At 47.4% G+C, this 22,873-nt stretch overlaps 1 protein-coding gene across 2 annotated transcripts in view; it reads right to left on the reverse strand.

Annotated features, from left to right (window-relative positions):
- The window catches only part of TRAP1 (TNF receptor associated protein 1), a 59,595-nt gene that overhangs the window by 31,100 nt on the left and 5,622 nt on the right, over positions 1–22,873 (reverse strand). The window contains exons 1-3 of one of the 2 annotated variants that reach the window (XM_055365140.2): positions 20,563–21,702; positions 1,768–1,926; positions 7–89 (exon numbers count right to left, since the gene is read on the reverse strand). In XM_055365140.2, coding sequence (XP_055221115.1) covers positions 7–89; positions 1,768–1,926; positions 20,563–20,719 — 399 coding nt within the window. In that variant the 5' untranslated portion in view covers positions 20,720–21,702. Of the gene's footprint in view, positions 1–6; positions 90–1,767; positions 1,927–20,562; positions 21,703–22,873 lie in introns of those variants that run through there. The other variant, XM_004057095.3, reaches the window with a different exon arrangement.

Genomic DNA, 22,873 nt, shown 5'->3' on the forward strand with positions numbered 1-22,873 from the left:
ACGCACCTCTTTTTCTGAGTACAGGGACCGGGCAACAATGTCCAAAAGCTTCTTTGTCTCGGCCTGGAACTCATGTTTGGAAGTGGAACCTAGTAATGAAACACAGACACAACCAACAAAGTTTAATTTCTATTTTTGTACAAGAATACGCTACATCACATTCCAAAGAACGCTTAAGTTTATGAGTTTTAAACTTTTTTTTTTTTTTGAGACGGAGTCTCGCTCTGTCACCCAGGCTGGAGTACAGTGGCACGATCTCGGCTCACTGCAAGCTCCACCTCCCGGGTTCACGCCATTCTCCTGCCTCAGCCTCCCGAGTAGCTGGGACTACAGGCGCCTGCCACCACGCCCGGCTAATTTTTTGTATTTTTAGTAGAGACGGGGTTTTACTATGTTAGCCAGGATAGCCTCGATCTCCTGACCTCATGACTGGCCTGCCTCGGCCTCCCAAACATTTAAGATCGTGAACAAAAAGAAAGAAGCAGACAGAAACAAAGTCTGGCTGGGCACCATGGCTCACGCCTGTAATCCCAGCACTTTGGGAGGCCAAGGCAGGAGAATCACTTAAGCCCAGGAGCTCAAGACCAGCCTGGGCAACACAGAGGGATCCCGCCATCTCTACAAAAAATACACAAAGTAGCTGACGGTGGTGGCACACACTTGTGGTCCCAGTGACTCAGGGGGCTGAGGTGGGAGGATCACTTGAGCCAGGGAGGTCAAGGCTTCAGTGAGCCATGATTGCACCACAGCACTCGGCCCAGGCGACAGAGAAAGACCCTGTCTCAAAACAAAACAAAACAAAAAGTCTCTCAGAAAGGAGGTCTCAGGGCAGGACAAATCCTCCCACTGCTGAGGCCAGACATGCCTCGGGCTACGTCGAGGGAATGCTGAGCCTGGTTTCCCAATGTGCGTGGTTACGAGAACTGGGCTGCCTCTAAGAACCAGATTATATGTTCTTTTTTTTTAGAGGCAGGATCTGGCTCTGTTGCCCAGGCTGCTATGCAGTGGCAGGATCGTGCTCACTGCAGCCTCAACTTCCTGGGCTCAAGTGATTCTCCCGCCTCAGCCTCTCAAGTACCTGGAACCACTGGTGTGTGCTACCATGCCTGGCTAACTTTTTAATTTTTTTTTGTAGAGAAAGGGTCTATGTTGCCCAGGTTGGTCTCGACCACTTGTCCTCAAGCAATCCTCCTGCCTCGGCCTCCCAAAGTGCTGGGATTACAAGTGTAAGCCACTGTGCCTGGCCTATATTCTTCAAAAAAGCGGTTTCCAAATTAATTATTTAGAAATCAAAATAACAAGAAAACCTCACTTCTCTTTTTAACTTCAAAGATTCTACTCTTGTCGACCCACTTAAAAGCCAGAAATGGAGCCACTTCAGGACTGGCTCCAAAGACTGCTTTTTTATACTGCAGAGGGAATGAAAAGACAGCTCCGGAATTCGGTCCTGCGCAGACTGGGCCCATGCTGAGTTTCCCCTCCCGCTTCCATGATTATTAGCAGATGTGCCATGAATCACCACTCAGGGGAGGTGCCGGACGGCAAACTCACGGGTGACCACCAGAGGGGGCAAGACACACCCGACACTGACAGAAGTCCCTCGCTGGGACAGAAATGGAGGGCGCAGCACTCCCTACAGCCAAGACCTTCTGATTTCACACCTAAGGCGGTGGCTCTACCAATCACTGCCTCCACCCTGAAAATGCCCCTTTACGCACAGCAGTGAACCAAAAAGCCCTCCCAGACCAAAGCACGAGCCAAGGCTACCCTGCACGCTCTCTGTGCTGCTGATAATCGAGTGCAGGGGTTCCTCCTTGTCCTCGGCGGTCTGCGTGCTGAACAGTCGTCCTGCCTGCAAGCTCCAGGCTGGGTTTCGCCTGGGGCCCAACGGGGCTGTGGTCCTCCGAGGACACAGAATTGGTTTTCCTGAAAAGACAAATATGCAGAAAGAATGAGAATTAGGAAGACACGAGAAACAATATGGTAATTCCTCCCATCAAGGGTGTCTAGCAGAAGCTAGCGTGGACATCTCTAAGTCGGGCTGTTGCTGAAAGAGAAATCCACAGGACCAAATGCCACAGTGTCAGGGTGTGGTTTTGGCAAGGAGCCCTCACAGATGTCATCAGTGTAAGATATTGGGTCTTCTCAGAACCGCAGAAGCGAAACTGGAGGGGGTGAGCTGCTGCCTTCTTTTCAGAGGGGGTCTCGCTCTGTCACTGCGATCACAGCTCACTGCAGCCCCAACCTCCTGGACTCAAGCAATGCTCCTGCCTCCGCCTCACGAGTAGCTGGGACCACAGGCACAGACCACCATGCCCCCACAAATTTTTTAAAATTTTTTGTAGAAATGGGGTTTTGCTATGTTGCCAAGACTGGTCTCGAACTCCTGGGCTGAAACCATCCTCCCGCCTTGGCCTTACAAAGAGCTGGGATGACAGGCGTGAGCCACCATGCCCAGCTGGCAGATGCCTGCTGACAGCACTTCCCACATTCGCCTCACAGGTGACACCTCGCATCAACCTACCAAACTGAAACCTGTCTCGACCCTCGCAGCCCCTGCAGAAGCCCCCGATGGGCCACACTTCCTTTGCTCTTGACAGTCAAGCAAAAAAAAAATCCTCCCAAAAGGGAGCCAAATATTTAAATGTTAATATTCTGAAACTGTCTCATCATCTTCTGAAAGTTGATTCTTTTCCATTGCTTTTTCATCCAAAACAGATTTTTTAAAAAAAATTTGTGTACTTTAAAAACTGAAAAACAGCTGACGATGGGTTCTACCTTGTAACTAGGAAGGAGACTTGTCTTCTGTAACTTCCTGCTCAGTCCAGTGGGCTGAGAAAGTTGCCGGCAGAGCCCAGCGAGGGAGGAAAGCAGCCAATGTGTCCCCAGCCGCACGCAGTTCACCGACGCAGGCCCACAAACCAGACACTTTCACTCCAACACAGGACCGGACCGACCCAACACCAACACCCACTGACCCCAGGGACCGCATACCAGGACCCTGCCTTGGTCAGTAGATTTGCAATACATGATGGCGTCAAGGATACGTGGCCAGCCAGCCACGCCGTGTCAGTCTAAGCCTAAATGAACCACATCTAACTGGGAGCCTCTCCTGTTCTTCACAAATTTGTAACAAGTAGAAAGGAAGGACACAGAATATCCAGGAATCAAGGTTTTAAAAATCAGCATATCAGCCAGGGGTGTGGTGGCTCACGCCTGTAAACCCAGCACTTTGGGAGGCTGAGGTAGGCGGATCACATGAGGTCAGGAGTTCGAGACCAGCCTGGCCAACATGGAGAAACCCCATCTGTACTAAAAATACAAAAGTTAGCCGGGCATGGTGGCAGGCACCTGTAATCCCAGCTACTCGGGAGGCTGAGGCAGGGGAATGGCTTGAACTTGGGAAGTGGAGGTTGCAGTGAGCCGAGATCGTGCCACTGCACTTCAGGCTGGGTGACAGAGCAAGATTCTGACTCAAAAAAAAAAAAAAAAATTAACATATCAACTTTCATACTCCTAAAAGGTACAAAAACTTGCCTTTTTTTTTTTTTTTTTTTTTTTTTGAGATGAAGTCTCACTCTTGTTGCCCAGGCTGCAATGCAATGGTGCGATCTCGGCTCGTTGCAACCTCCACCTCCCGGGTTCAAGCGATTCTCCTGCCTCAGCCTCCCGAGTAGCTGGGTTTACAGGCGCCTGCCACCACACCCAGCTAATTTTTGTAGTTTTAGTAGAGACAGGGTTTCACCATGTTGGCCAGGCTGGTCTCGAACTCTTGACCTCAGGCGATCTGCCCACCTCAGCCTCCCAAAGTGCTGGGACTACAGGCATGAGCCACCGTGCCCAGCCAAAACTTGCCTATTCTTTAGGCTTATTCCTGGACTTACAAACAGCACAAACCCGGCCTTTTGTTTTTGTTTTTTTTTGAGATGGAGTCTCGCTCTGTCTGTCGCCCAGGCTGGAGTGCAGTGATCTCGGCTCACTGCAACCTCCATCTCCCGGGTTCAAGCAATTCTCCTGTCTCAGCCTCCAAAGTAGCTGGGACTACAGGCACCAGCCACCATGCCTAATTTTTGTTATTTTTAGTAGAGACGAGGTTTCACCTTATTGGTCAGGCTGGTCTCGAACTACTGACCTCAGGTGATCCACCCACCTAGGCCTCTCAAAGTGCTGGGGTTACAGGTGTGAGCCACCATGCCTGGCCAACCCTAGCCTTTCTTTATCTCTATGCAGATACCTTAAAAACATCTGCCACAATTCAGAAAGTAGTCAAATTCCAAACCATATAAACATCCAGTTATTTGGGCCTATGTAATTGCATTGTTCACTTTATTCGTACAATTAAAAAAAAAAATCCCGGGACATTTCTTCTGGAATTAAATGCTATTTGGCATTAGAGAAGTTCGCAAACAGTCTACACCAAACCAGGGTGCTGAAGTCTCTGTGCCTCCTTCCAAAGCACAGCCAGCCCTGGGGGCACAGGAGGGAAGTGTCCAAGTGCCAACACCTGCCCACAGAGCTTATCAGTGTTTCTCATCATTTGTGTAAAAGAAACACAAAAAGGATAAACCAGAAACTGATGTGACTGTGTATTTTGTTTCCTAAGACTACTGAAACACAGCACCACAAACTAGGCAGTTTCAAAAAGGTCCACAGTTCTGAGCCAGGCACACAACCTCACATCTGTAATCCCAGCACTTTGGGAGGCCAAGGCAGGAGAATCGCTTGAGCCCAGGGGTTTAAGACCAGCCTGGGCAAGAAAGTGAGACTCCATCTCTGCAAAAAACACAAAAACTAGTCAGGTGTAGTGGTGTGCATCTGTAGTACCAGCTACTTGCAAGGCTGAGGTGGGAAGATCACTTGAGCCCAGGATGTTGGGGCTATAGTGAGCCAAGATCCCACTACCGCACTTCTGCACTTCAGCCTGGGTGAGACAGCGAGACCCTGTCTCAAAAAAAAAAAAAGGTCCCAGGTTCTGGGCAGGGGTGGTTCCCACTGGAGGTGCCGAGGGAGAGTCCATCCCGCACCTCTCCCCAGCTTCTGGCAGTAGCCGGCATCCTTGGTGTTTCATGCTTTGCAGACCCTCCAGGCTCTGTCTCTTGTCACATGGCAAGCTCTTCTCTATGTGAGTCCTGGCTGTGTCCAGATTTCCCTCTTCTTATACGGATACCAGGAATACGGGAGTTAGGCCCCAACCCCATGCAGTGTGACCTCATCACAACCTGATACATCTGAAATGACCCAAATAAGCTCACACTCACAGGTACCAGGGATGAGGACGCGAACGTATCTTTCTCTTTTTTTTTGAGACAGAGTCTCGCGCTGTCATCCAGGCTGGAGTGCAGGGGCATGATCTCAGCTCACTGCAACCTCTGCCTCCTGGGTTCAGGCGATTCTCCTGCCTCAGCCTCCCTAGTAGCTGGGATTACAGGCACGCACCACCATGCCTGGCTTTTATTTTTAGAAGAGACATGGTTTCACCACGTTGGCCAGGCTGGTCTCCAACTCCGGACATCAAGTGATCTGCCCACCTTGGCCTCCCAAAGTGCTGGGATTATAGACGTGAGCCACCATACCTGGACTCTTTTTAAAAAAGAATAAAAATAGAGACAAGTTTTCTCTTTGTTGCCCAGCCTGGTCTTGAACTCCTGGACTCAAGCAATCCTCCCACTTTGGCCTCTTAAAGCACTAGGATGACAGGTATGAGCCACTGTACCTGGCCTTCAAACCCCACAGCTTGGTTACCTACAGGAGGTGTGTATTAAACTCCCCGTGGCACAAACCCGGTAGCTTAAAGTAACAGACACTTATTCTCTCACAGTCCTGGAAGCAAGAAGTCCAAGATCAAGGTGCCAGTAGGGCTGGTTCCTCCTGAGGCTGGGAGGGAGGGTCTGTTTGCGCCTCTTCCAGCCTCTGCGGCCTCTGGCGTTGCTTGGCTTGTGGGTGGTCATCTTCTCCCTGTGTCTTCCCTTCAGGACGTCTGCCCTTCTACCTCTACACATGTCTATCTGTTCAAATGTCCTCATTTTATAAGGACACAGTCATATTGGATTAGGGCCCACCCAAGTGAACTCATCTTAACTTGATCACCTGCAAAGACCCTATTTCCAAATATGGTCACTTTCACAGGTACTGAGAGCTGGGACTTCAACATCTTTTGTGGGGAGACACAATTCAACCCCCAACCAGCATATGTACAGAGAATGGAAAGAAAGCGGGAAGGCGAGAGGGCTGGCAGAGCTGAGGGAACACGACACTTCCACATACATCTTTTCGTATGTCTCCCTTAGAACCATGGTCAGGTTTCTCATACTCAAAAAACAAACCATTAATTAGCCAGACGTGGTGGCGCACTTCTAGTTATCAGCTACTCGGGAGGCCGAGGTGGAAGGACTGCTCGAACACAGGAGGTGGAGGTTGCAGTGAGCCGAGGTCGCACCACTGTACTCCACACTTGGCGACAGAGTGAGACTCTGTCTCGAAAAAAAAGAAAAAGAAACCGTGAAAACAAAATAGGGCGCACAGGAACACAAAATGAAATACAAACAGCAAAGGTGCAGAGCTGTGACGATGACATCACCACTGTGAAAGAACTAACCTAAGAGACTTCAGAAAAACAGCACTTTGACTGTTACTATAAAACTAACCTCGGAGGACAGCACACCATCACCAGGCTCAGGCAGGAGATGTGTCCCCTGCGGAGTCAGCAGGTCTGAGCCCGATTTACGCATGTGCCAAGATCAAGCGGAAAAGCTCATTGTGGCTACTGAGTTGCGGTCCTCACGGTTGAAGAAAAGTCACTGATAAGGAAGGAGACAGGAATAAACCCTGCGGGACGGCATTGGAGGTGCAGGCATCAGTACAGGCTCACGACCTTTCCCATGTGTACAGACTGGATGCAGAAATCAATACCAGAACATCTACACACACACATTTCCCAGCTCTGTCCACTGACGCGTGACAGGGCCCAGGCGCGATGACCCCCCACTTAGGCTACAGAGAGCAAAGTCCAAAAGCTGTTCCAGTTTCAGCACTCTAAAGTCCCACGTCCCAGGGAAAGCCTTTGTCCTGGCAAACTAGGACGGTTGGTCACCCTACCTGGCAGCCAGATCTTGGTTTGTGAATACCTCTCTCCAAAAACAGGAACCAGAGATCCCTGTGGAGCACACAGAGGAGCCTAAGACACTCAGTGGTGTGCAGAAGGACAAGAAAGGACGGGGTGTGTCAGGAGAACACACAGCCCAGCCAGAAGGGCTCCCAGTGGCAGAATCTAGGACAATCTGTGCGGCAAAATAACGAACGACAATAATGGATCGTAAGCTATGACCCGGCAAATCAAGCAAACATCGGTGCACACTTAAACAGAGGAGGAGCAGCAGCTCTTCATCACAGCAGAATTCCAATGAATAAACACAAGGAATGGCAGAAAACAGAAAGCACACCATCAGGAAACACCACAGCAATAACTGGCTGGTGTAAGTTACTACTATTTTGAGACAGGGTCTCACTCTGTTGCCCAGGCTGGATCACAATGGCACAATCACAGCTCACTGCAGCCTCGACCTTCCCGGGCTCAGGTGATCCTCCCACCTCAGCCTCCTGAGTAGCTGGGACTACAGGCGTGTATTACCACTCCTAGTTAATTTTTCTTTTTTTTTGACTGGGTCTCACTCTGTCGCCCAGGCTGAAGTGCAGTAGAATGATCTTGGCTCACAGCAGCCTCAACCCTCCGGATTCAAGTGATCCTCCCACCTCAACCTTCCGAGTAACTGAGACTACAGGCTCATGCCACCACACCCGGCTAATTTTTGTGTTTTCTGTAGAGACAGGGATTCACCATGTTGCCCAGGCTGGTCTCAAACTCCTGAGCTCAAGTGATCCCCCGGCCTCTGCCTCCCAAGCGCTGGGATTAGAGCCGTAAGACACCACGCCCAGCCTAAGGTTATGTATTTTAAGCAGTGGTAGATACTGCCAAGTCACACACCACAGAGATCCTATCAGTTTACGTTCCCACAGCAATGTACTAAAGTGCATATCATCCTACATTCGTGCCAAGTCAGTGTTGAGATGAAACTCTTGGATCTTTGCCTATTGGTCAGATAAAATTTTCACTGTAGTTTTCACTTACATTTCTCTTATTATAAGCAAAACTGAGCACTGTCCTGTATTTTAAAATATTTCCTATTTCCTTTTTTGTTAACGGACTGTTGGTATCCTCTGATAATTTTTCTACTACATTTTAAATCTTCTTCTTATTGATTTCTAAGAGCTTTTTATATATTAAGGAAATTAGTCGCCAGCAGTGGTGGCTCACACCTGTAATCCCAGCACTTTGGGAGGCCGAGGCGGGAGGATCGCGAGGTCAGGAGATTGAGACCATCCTGGCTAACACGGTGAAACCCCATCTCTACTAAAAATACAAAAAATTAGCCAGGCGTGGTGGTGGGCGCCTGTAGTCCCAGCTACTTGGGAGGCTGAGGCAGGAGAATGGCATGAACCCGGGAGGCGGAGTTTGCAGCGAGCTGAGATCGCGCCACTGCACCCCACCCTGTGCAACAGAGCGAGACTCTGTCTCAAAAAAAAAAAAAAAAAGAAAATTAGTCTTTTGGTTGTAAAAGCCTCTCTAAGATTAAACATGATTTTCCCATGTTTCATTTTTCTAGTCTTTTTGGTTTTTCCCCAATTAATATGCAGACTTTTTTTTTTTTTTTTCCTGGAGAAGTTCTTGCTCTGTTGCCCAGAGCTGGAGTGAAATGGCGTGATCTCAGCTCACTGCAACCTCTGCCTCCCAGGTTCAAGCAATTCTCCTGCCTCAGCCTCCCAAGTAGCTGGGATTGCAGGTGCGCACCACCATGCCTGGCTAATGTTTGTGGTTTTTTTGTTTGTTTGTTTTGTTTTGTTTTTTAAGTAGAGACAAGGTTTCACCATGTTGGCCAGGATGGTCTCGAACTCCTGACCTCGTGATCCGTCTGCCTCAGTCTCCCAAAGTGCTGGGATTACAGGCACAAACCACTACACCCAGCCTATATTTTTGAAAGGATTTAATATAATATTCATTATGGGAGGAGTATATAGAAGTCCTCACAATTGGGAAAAAGAAAAAAATAAGAAATCTAGATTTCCAGCCAGAATTGCAAGACTTAGTATCATAACACCAAGATTACATTAATTGAATTGACAGCATTCTTAAAAGCAGATCTGATTTCAGGTTATGCGAACTTTCCACAACAACTTTTTTTTTAAGAGTCTCACTCTGTTGCCCAGGCTGGAGTGCAGGGCGCCATCTCGGCTCACTGCAAGCTCCGCCTCCCAGATTCATGCCATTCTCCTGCCTCAGCCTCCCAAGACTACAGGTGCCCGCCACCATGCCCGGCTAATTTTTTGTATTTTTAGTAGACATGGGGTTTCACCGTGTTAGCCAGGATGGTCTTGATCTCCTGACCTCGTGATCTGCCCGCCTCAGCCTGCCAAAGTGCTGGTATTACATGCGTGAGCCACCGCGCCCGGCTTCTACAACAACTTTTAATCACTAACTCAGGTGCAGTGGCTCATGCCTGTAATCCCAGCACTTTGGGAGGCCAAGGCCAGAGGGTCGCTTCAGCTTAGGAGTTTGAGATTAGCCTGGGTAACATGGCAAAACCCCATCTCTACAAAAAACAGCCAGGTGTGGTGGTGCATGCCTGTAGTCTCAGCTACTTGGGAGGATCACTTGAGCCTGCAAGGCAGAGGTTGCAGTGAGCCAAGATCACGCCACTGCATTTCAGGGTGGGAGATGGAGCCAGGCCCTGTCTCAAAAAAAAAATTAAAAATTAAAAAAAAAATAAACCATTACAGGAATAAATCTGCCTGAACCAGATACCAAACACGCTAGCTGTACAATTTCCGTCTTTGTGTTTCTCCTACACCCTAAAGGAAAAACCACAAACCTCAATGTCAGGCTACAAGGTCTTACTGTTAAACTATCTGGTGGTTTGGGGTCGCACAAAATGGGAAGCACTGATAGTTTGAATGTGACACCACACACCCCTCCCCTTCCATCCCCCACATCCCTACCCACTACTGCCAGTGCCCATGCAGCTCCTCCACTCTATAGCTGCAGTCCCAGTAGCTGGGACTCCTTCCCATCCGAGTTGCTGCAGGGCCTGGCTGCAGGCCCTCTCTCCCATTAAGGCCTCCCTGGCCCCAGCAGTTTACAATAATCTCTTTCTATGAGTTCACTGCACTTAACTTTTTATGCTGCCCATTTAAAAAAATTTTATACTGGCCAGGCGCGGTGGCTCACACCATAATCCCAGCACTCTGGGAGGCCGAGGCGGGTGGATCACCTGAGGTCAGGAGTTCAAGACCAGCGTGACCAACAGGGTGAAACCCCATCTCTACTAAAAATACAAAAATTAGCACTGGGTGCCTGTAATCCCCGCTACTCGGGAGGCTGAGGCAGGAGAATCACTTGAACCCACGAGGCAGAGGTTGCAGTGAGCCAAGATTGTGCCATTGCACTCCAGCAGCCTGGGCGACAAGAGTGAAACTCCGTCTCAAAAAAAAAAAAAAAAGGTTTACTCATGTATTTACTATTTCTTCCTTTATTGGAAAAGGGCTTGCTCTGTCACCCAGGCTGGAGTGCAGTGGTACAGTCATGGCTCACTGCAGTCTTGAACTCCTGGGCTCAAGGGACCTTCCTGCTTTACTCTCCTGAACAGCTGGGACTGCAGACTGCAGGCAAGCACCATCACACAGGACTAAATTTTTTTTTTTTTTCCCTAGAGATAGGGTGTTTCCATGTTGACCAGGCTGGTCTTAAGCTCCTGGTCTCAAGTGATCTTCCTACCTGAGCCTCCCAAAGCTGCTGGGATTACAGGTCTGAGCCACCACGCCCAGCCTGTGCTGCTCATTTGAAACTGCTGCTATATGCCAGCATATGACATTTCCCACTGTTAATTTTTTGGTTAATGTATAATTTATCTCACCAAATTAGGGCAGGGATAAGCCTGTATTTCTCAGTAACACTCTTTGAAGACAGGAACATCCATATTTCTCGGTATGCCAAAGTATCTATCACAAAAGCTACTCTTTACAAACTTTTTTTTTTGAGATGGTGTTTCCCTCTTGTTGCCCAGGCTGGAGTGCAATGGCGCAATCTCAGCTCACCCCATCCTCCTCCTCCCGGGTTCAAGTGATTCTCCTGCCTCAGCCTCCCGAGTAGCTGAGATTACAGGCATGTGCCACCACGCCTGGCTAATTTTGCATTTTTTGTAGAGACGGGGCTTCTCCATGTTGGTCAGGCTGCTCTCTAACTCCTGACCTCAGATGATCCGCCCACATCGGCCTCCCAAAGTGCTAGGATTACAGGTGTGAGCCACCGCACCCAGACTTTTTTGTTTGTTTGTTTGAGATGCAGTCTCACTCTGTTGCCCAGGCTGGAGTGCACTGGCACAATCTCGGCTCACTGCAAACTCCGCCTCCCGGTTCAAGCCATTCTCGGGCCTCAGCCTCCCGAGTAGCTGGGACTACAGATGCACATCACCACGCCAGGCTAATTTTTATATTTTTAGTAGAGATGGGGTTTCTCCATGTTGCCCAGGCTGGTCTCAAACTCTGGGGCTCAAGGGATCCTCCTGCCTCAGCCTCCCAAAGTGGTGGGATTACAGAAGTGAGCCACCGCACCTGGCCAAGGGTGCATATTTCAAACACCAGAGTAACCACTAAAATAATAATTCAAAGAAGAATAGCTTTAAAAAGCATTAGATAAACCACAATGGAAATCTCAAATATATTTCACTGATAAGGAAAGGAAAAACAGGGAAAAAATCCAAAAGGACAAATAAAAGGCAAATAATAAAATGGTAGCAATAAATCCAGCCACATCAATATTTACTCTTACATTAACAGACTGAACTCTAATTATAAGGCAAGGATTGTCAGAATTAGTAAAGGAAGACCTAATTATATGCTATCTACAAGACACTTTAAACATAAAGAAAAAGATACACTTAAGACAAATGAATGGAAAAATACATACCATCCAAAAAGTGTGTTTAAGAAAGCTGGAGTGGCTCTATTAATATCAAGTAAAATACATTTCAAAATAAAAAATATTAGGAAAAAAGAAGGATATTTCAGAACACTACAACGAACAATTCATCAGGAAAATGTAATCACAAGTGTGTATTTGCCTAATAACAGAGCTTCAACATATATGACGTTAAAACGGAAAGAATTAAAGACAAAACAATTCCACAATCACAGCTGGAGATCTTAACACTCCTCTCTCAATAACTGACAGAATCAAACTTAACACTCCTCTCTCAATAACTGACAGAATCAAACCAAAAAATAAAACAGAAGCCGGGCACAGTAGCTCACGCCTGTAATCCCAGCACTTTGGGAGGCTGAAACAGGAGAATTGCTTGAACCCGAGGCAGAGGTTGCAGTGAGCTGAGATCGCGCCACTGCACTCCAGTCTGGGTGACAGAGTAAGAATCTGTCCCAAAAAAAAGAAAAAATAGCCAGACAGTCCAGAAGAAAAACCTGGGACAAAAGATATGAATGGCATTTCACAGTGGCTACAGAAAGCGAAGGAGCAGCAAACTATATATGAACACAGCAAGCTCTCCACGAGCTATGTAGTAACAGAACACAGAGAAGGGTGCGTCCCTGAGGGAATATGTACATCTGCACTTACTACAGTCATACAAGTAAGTAGTGGCAGGACCCACAGGCAACTAATAGTGGTTATGAAGACAGCAGGTGCTCTGAACAGCAGCAAGACTTCTCAAGGTTTACCTTTTCACATGGTTTTTGTTAATCAAACCATATTTATTTATTCAAAACAGATATTATGAAAAATATGAGGCTGCCCGGCACGGTGGCTCACACCTGTTATCCCAGCACTTTGGGAGGCCAAGGCAGGTGGATCACAAAGTCAGGAGTTCAAGACCAGCCTGGCCAACACGGTGAAACCCCGTATCTACTAAAAATACAAAAATTAGCTGGGTGTGGTGGCGTGCACCTGTAATCCCAGCCTGGGCGACACAGTGAGACTACATCTCGGGGGGGAAAAAGTATGAGGCTGTCACAAGAGTGCTAATGTTTTCCCTGCTGTCGATGTTGAGGTCACTTGAAAGCTGGTATGGACACATCGGATGAGGAAGTCAGTCTAGGGGCCTCTTAGGAGCCAAGGCCCAATGACTAGGCTAAGTGGACCCGGCAAATACAGAGGGAGGGGGCCCGAGGCACAAACAGAGACAAGGTCCTATGCTCGAGGCAAACAAGGATGAGGTACAAGGTGAGAGCCAGAAGGGGCCACTGTGCTGCTTCACAGACCTGGGAAGAAGTTTTTTGAGAAAAGACTTTCGTTTTTCAAGAGGGAGATCACTTTAAAGAATAAGGCCTAGGGCAGTGGCTCACACCTGTAATCCCAGCACTCTAGGAGGCTGAGGCAGGCAGATCGCTTGAGCCCAGGAGTTTGAGACCAGCATGGGCAAACTGGTGAAAGCCCGTCCCTACCAAAAATACAAAAACTTAGGTGGACATGGTGACACGCACCTGTAGTTCCAGCTACTTGGGGTACTTGAGGCGGAAGGATCACTTGAGCCCAGAGGGTAAAGGCTGCAGTGAGCCGAGATCACACCACTGCACTCTAGCCTGGGTGACAAAGTGAGACCCTGTCTTTAAAAGAAATTTAAAAAGCTGGGTGCGGTGGCTCACACCTGTAATCCCGGCACTTTGGGAGGCTGAGGTGGGCAGATCACATGAGGTTGGGAGTTTGAGACCAGCCTGACCAACATGGAGAAACTCCATCTCTACTAACAATACAAAATTAGCCAGGTGTTGTGGTGCATGCCTGTAATCCCAGCTACTTGGGAGGCCGAGGTAGGAGAATCGCTTGAACCCAGGAGGTGGAGGTTGTGGTGAGCCAAGATGCTGCCATTGCACTCCAGCCTGGAGAACAAGAGTGAAACTCCGTCTTGAAAAAAAAAAAAAAAAAAGCATTCAGTAAGATGGTAGAATACAAAAATCAACACCCGTCCTATATACAGAAAACTAGTTAGAAAATATGACATAAGAGACCCCAGGAACAAAAACTAAACAATTAAGAATGCATTTACCAAGAAAGCAAAATCTTTCCTTTTTTTTCTTTTTTGGCAAGATCTTTTAAGAAAACTTTGAAACACAACTAGGGCCAAAGACTGTCATTAAATATCCCACTTAAGACTGTTACATATGCTACACACTCACAAGCGGAGGGCTAACAAGTAAACTACAGACGTAACGTAACACTTGGAAAGCATGGCATTATAGAGAAATGGGACAATGTGGTGTAATGTGTGCTGATGCTGAATTACCTCTAACACAAAGAAAAAACACTAGAGGTAGAACAGTGGTTTGCACACACTACCATGGTGTTCAAATGCACATAATGTTTATGTGATGCACGCATGCATAGCTATTCTCATATGCCAGGCAGATCTCTGCAAGGACACCCAAAAACTGGCTAATGGACTTGCCACCAGGAGGGGTGTTGTCTGAGGCATGTCAGTGGGAGACGAGTTTTTCATCAGATATACCTCTGTATCATTTGTATATTGGACTATATATATCAATAGTCTATCTACAAAATACCCTACTTATAAAACTATTTACAAAAGTTAGGCTGGGCGCGGTGGCTCACGCCTGTATTCCCAGCACTTTGGGAGGCCGAGGCAGGCAGATCACGACGTCAGGAGATCGAGATCATCCTGGCTAACACGGTGAAACCCAGTCTCTATTGAAAATACAAAAAATTAGCCGGGCGTGGTGGCGGGTGCCTGTGGTCCCAGCTACTCGGGAGGCTGAGGCAGGAGAATGGAATGAACCCGGGAGGCGGAGCGTGCAGTGAGCTGAGATCGCGCCACTGCACTCCAGCCTGGGCGACAGAGCGAGGTCTCAAAACAAAAAAACAAAAAAACAAAACTATTTACAAAAGTTACATTACAGGCCAGGTGAGGTGGCTCACGCCTGTAATCCCAGCACTTTGAGAAGCCAAGGCAGGCAGATCAGCTGAGGTCAGGGGTTTGAGATCAGCCTGGCCAAAATGGTGAAAACCCGTCTCTACTAAAAATACAAAAATTAGCTGGGCATGGGGATGCACACCTGTAATCTTAGCTACTCGCGAGACCAGCGAAATAGAATCGCTTGAACCTGGGAGGCAGAGGTTCAGTGAGCTGAAATCGCATCTCCGCACTCGAGCCTAGGCGTGAGCGCGACTCTGTCTCAAAACGAACAAAACGTTGCATTATAAAAAACGCTTAAAAACTTACGAGAAACATAAACACATTTACAAAATTTCAAACATATTTTTAAACTATTCTCATTCTAAAATTCATGTGGAAAAGTCAGCGTACATAAATAGCCAAAGAGATTTTGAAAAAAGTGAGGAAATTCATCAAATATTAAACAACATTAATATAAAGCTAGAATATTAAAATAAATTTCCAGACCAGGCACGGCTGCTCACACCTGTAATCCCAGCACTTTGGGAGGGAGATCCAAGCAGGAGAAGGCTCCCTCGAGCTCAGGCGCTCGAGGCCAGCCTAGGTAACATAGGGAGACCCCCCAACTCTCAAAAAGTAAACACACACAAAAAAAGGTTACATTAATTTCCAGCAGGGCACAGGGGCTCATGTTTGTAACCCCAGTGCTTTGGAAGGCCAAGTTGGGAGGAACACTTGAGGCCAGGAGTTCTAGACCAGCCTGGGCAACATAGCCAAGACCAACCTCTTATTTATTTTTTTTTTTCCGCTGTCACTTATTAAGTCAAAATGAATTCCAGATGGACCATAGAAGTAAAAATAAAAGCTAAAAGTACTGAAAGAGAACATGAAAGATTTAATAACTTTATTTAGATATAACACATCTGCCATATAATTCACCCATTTAAAGTGCACAATTCAGTGGTTTTAGTATATTCACAAAGTTGTACAGCCACGACCACTAACTACAGAATTTTTTTTTTTTTTTTTGAGACGGAGTCTCGCTCTGTCGCCCAGGCTGGAGTGCAGTGGCGCCATCTGGGCTCACTGTAAGCTCTGCGCCCTGGGTTCATGCCATTCTCCCGCCTCAGCATCCCGAGTAGCTGGGACTACAGGCGCCCGCCACCACACCCGGCTAATTTTTTGTATTTTTTTTTTTAGTAGACACAGGGTTTCACCATGTTAGCCAGGATGGTCTCGATCTCCTGACCTCGTGATCCGCCCGCATCGGCCTCCCAAAGTGCTGGGATTACAGGCATGAGCCACCGCGCCCGGACAACTACAGAACATTTTTATCACCCCAAAAGAAGCCCTACAGCCACTCATGTTCACTCTCTTTTCCCTCTCCCACCAGCTCTTGGCAACTACTCATTTATGTCTGTCTCTGTGGATTTGCCTTTTCTGGGCACTTCACAGAAATGAAATCATACAATATATGGTCTTTTGTCTGGCTTCTTTGACTTAGCATAAAGTCTTTGGGGTTCATCCACATATATCATGTATCAGCACCTCATTCCTTTTTATAACTGAAGAGCATTCCGCTGTATAGATTATTTTTTTCCATTCATCAAATGATGGGCAACTGGGTTGCTTCCAAATTTTTTGTGAGACAGAGTTTCACTCTCGTTGCCAGGCTGGAGTGCAATGACGTGATCTCGGCTCATTGCAACCTCTGCCTCCCGGGTTCAAGTGATTCTCCTGCCTCAGCCTCCCGAGTAGCTGAGATTACAGGCACGTGCCACCACACCCGGCTAATTTTATATATATATATATATATATTTTAGTAGAGACGGGGTTTCTCCATGTTGGTCAGGCTGGTCTCAAACTCCTGACCTCAGGTGATCGGCCCACCTCGGCCTCCCAAAGTGCTGGGATTACAGGCGTGAGCCACCAGGCCCGGCCCTTTTTTTCTTTTTTTTTTTGAGACGGAGTCTCACTCTGCAGTGGTGTAATCTCCGCTCACTGCAACCTCCGTTTCCCAGGGTCAAGTGATTCTCCTGCTGAGGCACCCGCCACCACGCCCAGCTAATTTTTGTATTTTTAGTAGAGACGGGTTTTGCCATGTTGGCCAGGCTAGTCTCAAACTCCTGACCTCAAGTAATCCACCCACATTAGCCTCCCAAAGTGCTGAGATTGTAGACATGAGCCACTGCACCAGGCCCAGCTTCCAACTTTTTACTGTAACTTTTGTTTTGGGGTGGGGTGGGGGTCTCACTATGTTGCCTGGAGTGCAGTGGCTGTTTACAGGCACTGTCATGGTGCATGGAAGTCTCCAACTGGCAGGCTTAAGCGATCCTCCCACCTCAGCCTCCCAAGCAGCTGGGATTAGAAGGGCACACCACCACTCCTGGCCTATTTGCACTTTTTTTTTTTTTTTTTTTTTTGAGACAGGTTCTTGCTCTTTGACCAGGCTGAAGTGCAGTCGCACAATCATAGCTCAACGTAGCCTCAAACTCCTGGGCTCGAGCAATTCTCCCACCTCAGCCTCCCAAATGGCTGGGACCACAGGCATGTGCCACCACACCCAGCAATTTTTAAAAATTTTTTTTCGAGATGGAGTCTCACTATGTTGTCCAGGCTGGCATTCAGCTCTTGGCCTCAAGCAATCCTCCTGCCTTGGCCTCCTGAAGTGCTGCAATTACAGGCATGACCAACCGCACCAGCCTCGTTTCCACCTTCTGATGGACCTTCAGATTGTTTTCATTTTCAGGTTATTATGAATAATGCTGCTATGAACATTCATGTGTAGGCTGTTCTGTGGACATGTTTTCATGTCTACAAGGTATGTGCCTCAGGGTAGAACTGTGGGGTCATATGGTAATTCGGTTTAACTGTTTGAGGAGCTGCCAGAATGTTTTCCTGCAGAGGTCGCACTGTTTTACATTCTCACCAGCAGTGTGGGAGGGTTCTGATTTTTCCACATCCTAGTTATCCATTTTGAATCACCTGTTTTTTTGTTGTTGTTTCTTTAATTTTTAATTATAGTGCTAACTCATTGTAGTTTTGCTTTGCAGTTCCTAAATGGCTAATGATGCCAGGCATCTTGAGTTTTTAAAAAAATGATTTAAGAGGAAATCTTTCTTTTCTTTTTTTTTTCTTTGAGGCGGAGTCTCACTCTGTCTCCCAGGCTGGAGTGCAGTGGCGCAATCTCGGCTCACTGCAAGCTCCGCCTCCCGGGTTCACACCATTCTCCTGCCTCAGCCTCCCGAGTAGCTGGGACTACAGGCGCCCACCACCACACCCAGCTAATGTTTTGTATTTTTAGTAGAGACGGTGTTTCACCGTGTTGGCCAGGATGGTCTCAAACTCCTGACCTCGTGATCCACCTGCCTCAGCCTCCCAAAGTGCTGGGATTACAAGCGTGAGCCACCACGCCCGGCCTTAAGAGGAAATCTTTCTAAACAAAATATATAACCCAAAAGGCCATAAATATAAGGACCACATAAAAATTTAAGTCAAAAGACAAACACCCGGCTGAGGTGGCTCATGCCTATAATCCCAGCACTTTGGGAGGCTGACGTGGGTGGATCACTTGAGGTCAGGAGTTCGAGACGAGCCTGGCCAACATGATGAAACCCTGTCTCTACCAAAAATACAAAAATTAGCCGGGCGTCGCAGCGGGCATCTGTAATCCCAGCTACTCCAGAGGCTGAGGCAGGAGACTTGCTTGCACTCGGGAAGCGAAGGCTGCAGTGAGTCAAGATCGTGCCACTGCACTCCAGCCTGGGCAACAGACAGAGTGAGACTCTAACTCAAAAAAAAAAAAAAAAAAAAAAAAAAGACAAACACATTAAGAAAAAAACTGGGGACCAGGCACAACGGCTCTTGCATGTAATCCCAGTACTTTGGCAGGCAGAAGTAGGAGGATCACTTGAGGCCAGGAGTTCAAGACAAGCCGGGGCAATATAGTGGGACCCCATCTCTAAAATAAATGTTTTTTAATTAGCCAGGCATGGTGGCACGTGCTCCTTGGGAGGAAGAGGTCACAGCCACTTGGGAGGATGAGGCAGGATATCACTTGAGTCCAGGAGGTCAGGCCTGCAGTGAGCTAGGATCGCACAACTGCACTCCAGCCCGGATGACAAAGCAAGACCCTGTCTCTAAAATTTAGCGCCGTGGCTCACGCCTGTAATCCCAGCACTTTGGGAGGCGGGGGCGGGCAGATCCCGAGGTCAAGAGTTTGAGACTAGCCTGGCCAACATGGCAAAACCCTGTCTCTACTAAAAATACAAAAAAAAAAAAACAACAATTAGCCAGACGGCCAGGAGCAGTGGCTCACACCTGTAATGCCAACACTTTGGGAGGCTGAGGCGGATGGATCATGAGGTGAGGAGTTCAAGACCAGCCTGATCAATATGGTGAAACTCCATCTCCACTAAAAATACAAAAATTAGCCGGGCATGGTGATGAGCGCCTGTAGTCCCAGCCACTATGGAGGCTGAGGCAGGAGAAATGCTTCAACCTGGGAGACGGAGATTGCAGTGAGCCAAGACTGTACCACTGCACTCCAGCCTGGGCGACAGAGCGAGATTCCATCTCAAAATAAAAAAATAAATAAATAAATAAATAAATAAATAAATAAATAAAAATGAGCCTGGCATGGTGGCACGTGCCTGTAATCCCGGCTACTTGTGAGGCTGAGGCGAGAGGACTGCTTAACCTCGGGAGGCGGAGGTTACAGTAAGGTGAGATGGCGCCACTGCACTCCAGCCTGGGCAACAGAGTCAGACTCTGTCTCAATTTTTTTCTTTTTTTGAGATGGAGTTTTGCTCTGTTGCCGAGGCAGGAGTGCAGTGGTGCGATCTCGGCTCACTGCAAGCTCCGCTTCCCGGGTTCACGGCATTCTCCTGCCTCAGCCTCCCAAGTAGCTGGGACTACAGGCGCCCGCCACCATGCCCAGATAATTTTTTCTATTTTTAGTAGACATGGGGTTTCACCGTGTTAGCCAGGATGGTCTCGATCTCCTGACCTCATGATCCGTCCGCCTCGGCCTCCCACAGCGCTGGGATTACAGGCGTGAGCCACCGTGCCTGGCCCAACTCTGTCTCAATTTTTAAAAATTATTTAAAAGGCCTAGCGCAGAGGTTACGGTGAGCCAAGATCGCGCCACTGCACTCCAGCCTGGGCAACAAGTGCAAAACTCCATCTCAAAAAAAAAGAAAAAAGAAAAAGGCCATTGGTTCAAGAGAAAAATGGCCATTCACAAAAACAAGAAACATCAATGGCTTTACATCCTAGTAAAAGATGTTTTACCACACTCATAACTAAGGAAATGCACTTTAAAACGAGATAGCATTTTCACTACCAGATTGACAGATGTTTTAAATACTGTCATTCTAGCATTGGTGAAGGTGTGAGAAACTGTTGGCAATGCCGTCTGTAATCTTGGGGAAACTCAGCAACAACCTAAACGTCCACCATGAGAGGGTTACATAAATTACGAAACATCCACGCTATGGAATACCAGAGCTCTGTGGCGACAGGAAACAAACCCCAGAATATAAGTGGAAAATGCAAGGTACGGAAGATTACACACGGTTCCTTCCCACTTTACCTTTGTTTCCCTTTTTTTTCTTTTTTGTGTGAGACGGAGTTTTCGCTCTTGTTGCCAGGCTGGAGTGCAGTGGCGCCATCTCGGCACACAACCTCCACCTCCCAGATTCAAGCGATTCTCCTGCCTCAGCCTCCCAAGTAGCTGGGATTACAGGCATGCACCACCACACCCAGCTAGTTTTGTATTTTTAGTAGAGACACGGTTTCTCCATGTTGGTCAGGCTGGTCTCAAACTCCTAACCTCAGGTGATCCACCCGCCTCAGCCTCCCAAAGTGCTGGGATGACAGGCGTGAGCCACCGCGCCCGGCGAGAAGATTCTTAAGTACATGAGCATTCTGAACAGAAAGACCTGTATTCCCTCACAAATGTCTGAGTTCTTAGCTCTGGCATTCTCAACACTCACTGTTTCTTGAGGTTTCCTGTGTTCCAGAACCTGGTCTAATCATTCTCTACTACGATATACTGATACTTCATTCACCAGGAAACATAACTCCTTGAACATAAAGAAAAAGAACAAAAAGCGCAAGGGCACCTCGGAATAGTCAAAATATGGGTCCGAAGCCCTCACGCTGAGCTTTGCTCATGGAAGACTACTGGCCCCATATGAAATCCATCTCATTCTTTTTAACAATTTGATGCTAACAAGTTTCCCAGCCACATCTGCAAACTGGGAAAGGAGAGAAGAGGGCTCCAGACAGGCCTGCAAGTTAAGGCCACAGTAAGAGAGGCCAAAATTATAAACACTCACAATGCAGTTTTGATGTGGGGACACTTCATAGACGAAGGATTCTTCACATTTCAATGGCCCTAAGGGAGCCTACGTATTAAAACAGAAGACCAAACATTAACACCCGTAATAATGACCCTGAAAACATCCAAGAGAGGTTCAGTCATGGGCCATCAAATGATGGAGTGATCTAGAAAGACTTCTCATCATAATGGTTAAAATGAAATGTTTTAAAGTCAGCCTCATGGAAAATTCGCTTGAACATTCCATTGCCTGACAAATGCTGAAATACTGGCAAGTGTGAACTAACATGGCAATGTGCTGTCTTAATTTCTCCTTCGAGGTGCGTATCACTAACCCGACACACATAGTTACATTAGAAGGACCCACGTCCTTCTGTCTTCTTCTCAGCAGCATTGCTGAATAGCCTCCTGCTCTTAATATGGCATTTAATTTAGCTATCTCAAAATTAATTTCTTTTATATGTGTGTGTGTATATATATATATATATTTTTTTTTTTTTTTTTTGAGACACTGTCACTCTGTCACCCAGACTGTACTGCAGTGGCATGATCACAGCTCACTGCAGCGTCGACTTCTCAGGCTTAGGCGAGCCTCCCACTTCAGCCTCTTGGGTAGCTGGGACCATAGGCACACCCAGCTAATTGGAAAAAAAAAAAAAAAAAAAGGTTTTTTTGGTAGAGATGGGGGTCTCTCTAGGTTGCCCAGGCTGGTCTCAAACTCCTAAACTCACAGGATCCTCCCACCGCAGCCCCCAAAGTGCTGGGATTACAAGCAGGAGCTACCAGGCCTGGCCAATTTTTTACCTTCTAGCCACATTTCTTAATTATATGGCTATTAAGTAACTGAGCCATTCTTTTAAAACCAATGATTCAGCTACATGTCCTTTCAATTTACCTGATCTACAGGAATTCACCTGGTTAAAAAGCCAATGGCAGGGCTGGGAACGGTGGCTCACACCTGTAATCCCAGCACTTTGGGAGGCCGAGGCAGGCAGATCACAAGGTCAGAAGTTCAAGACCAGCCTGGCCAACATGGTGAAACTCTACCTCAACTAAAAATACAAAAATTAGCCGGGCACAGTAGTGCATGCCTGTAGCCCCAGCTACTTGGGAGACTGAGGCAGGAGAATTGCTTGAACCCGGGAGGTGGAGATTGCAGTGAGCCGAGTTCGTGCCACTGCACTCCAGCCTGGGAAACAGAGCAAGACTCCATCTTAAAAAAAAAACAAAACAAAACAAAACACAGGTGGCAGTAATACTTCCGCAAGTAGATACTGTTGCTCCAAGCTACAGCTTTTATGATAATTCCTAGTGGTTTTAGCAGAAATAACCAGCCACACCACAAATAAACTCCCTGAAATCTATTTTGTTAAATGCTGTGGAACTACAGGGAAACCACTTTGTGGACTAAGTAAGAGCAGCTTCCTAGTAGAAGGCAGCTCTTCAGTAGGACTAAGCAGGACGGTGGTAAGAAAAGTTCTAGCTGGCAACACTTGAGGCACCAAAAACGCAATCCATGAACATTCTCTGGCTTTGAACCCAAAAGCACGTTTTACTTCGT

Source organism: Gorilla gorilla, chromosome 18, assembly GCF_029281585.2.
Source record: "Gorilla gorilla gorilla isolate KB3781 chromosome 18, NHGRI_mGorGor1-v2.1_pri, whole genome shotgun sequence".
Lineage (NCBI taxonomy): Eukaryota > Metazoa > Chordata > Mammalia > Primates > Hominidae > Gorilla > Gorilla gorilla.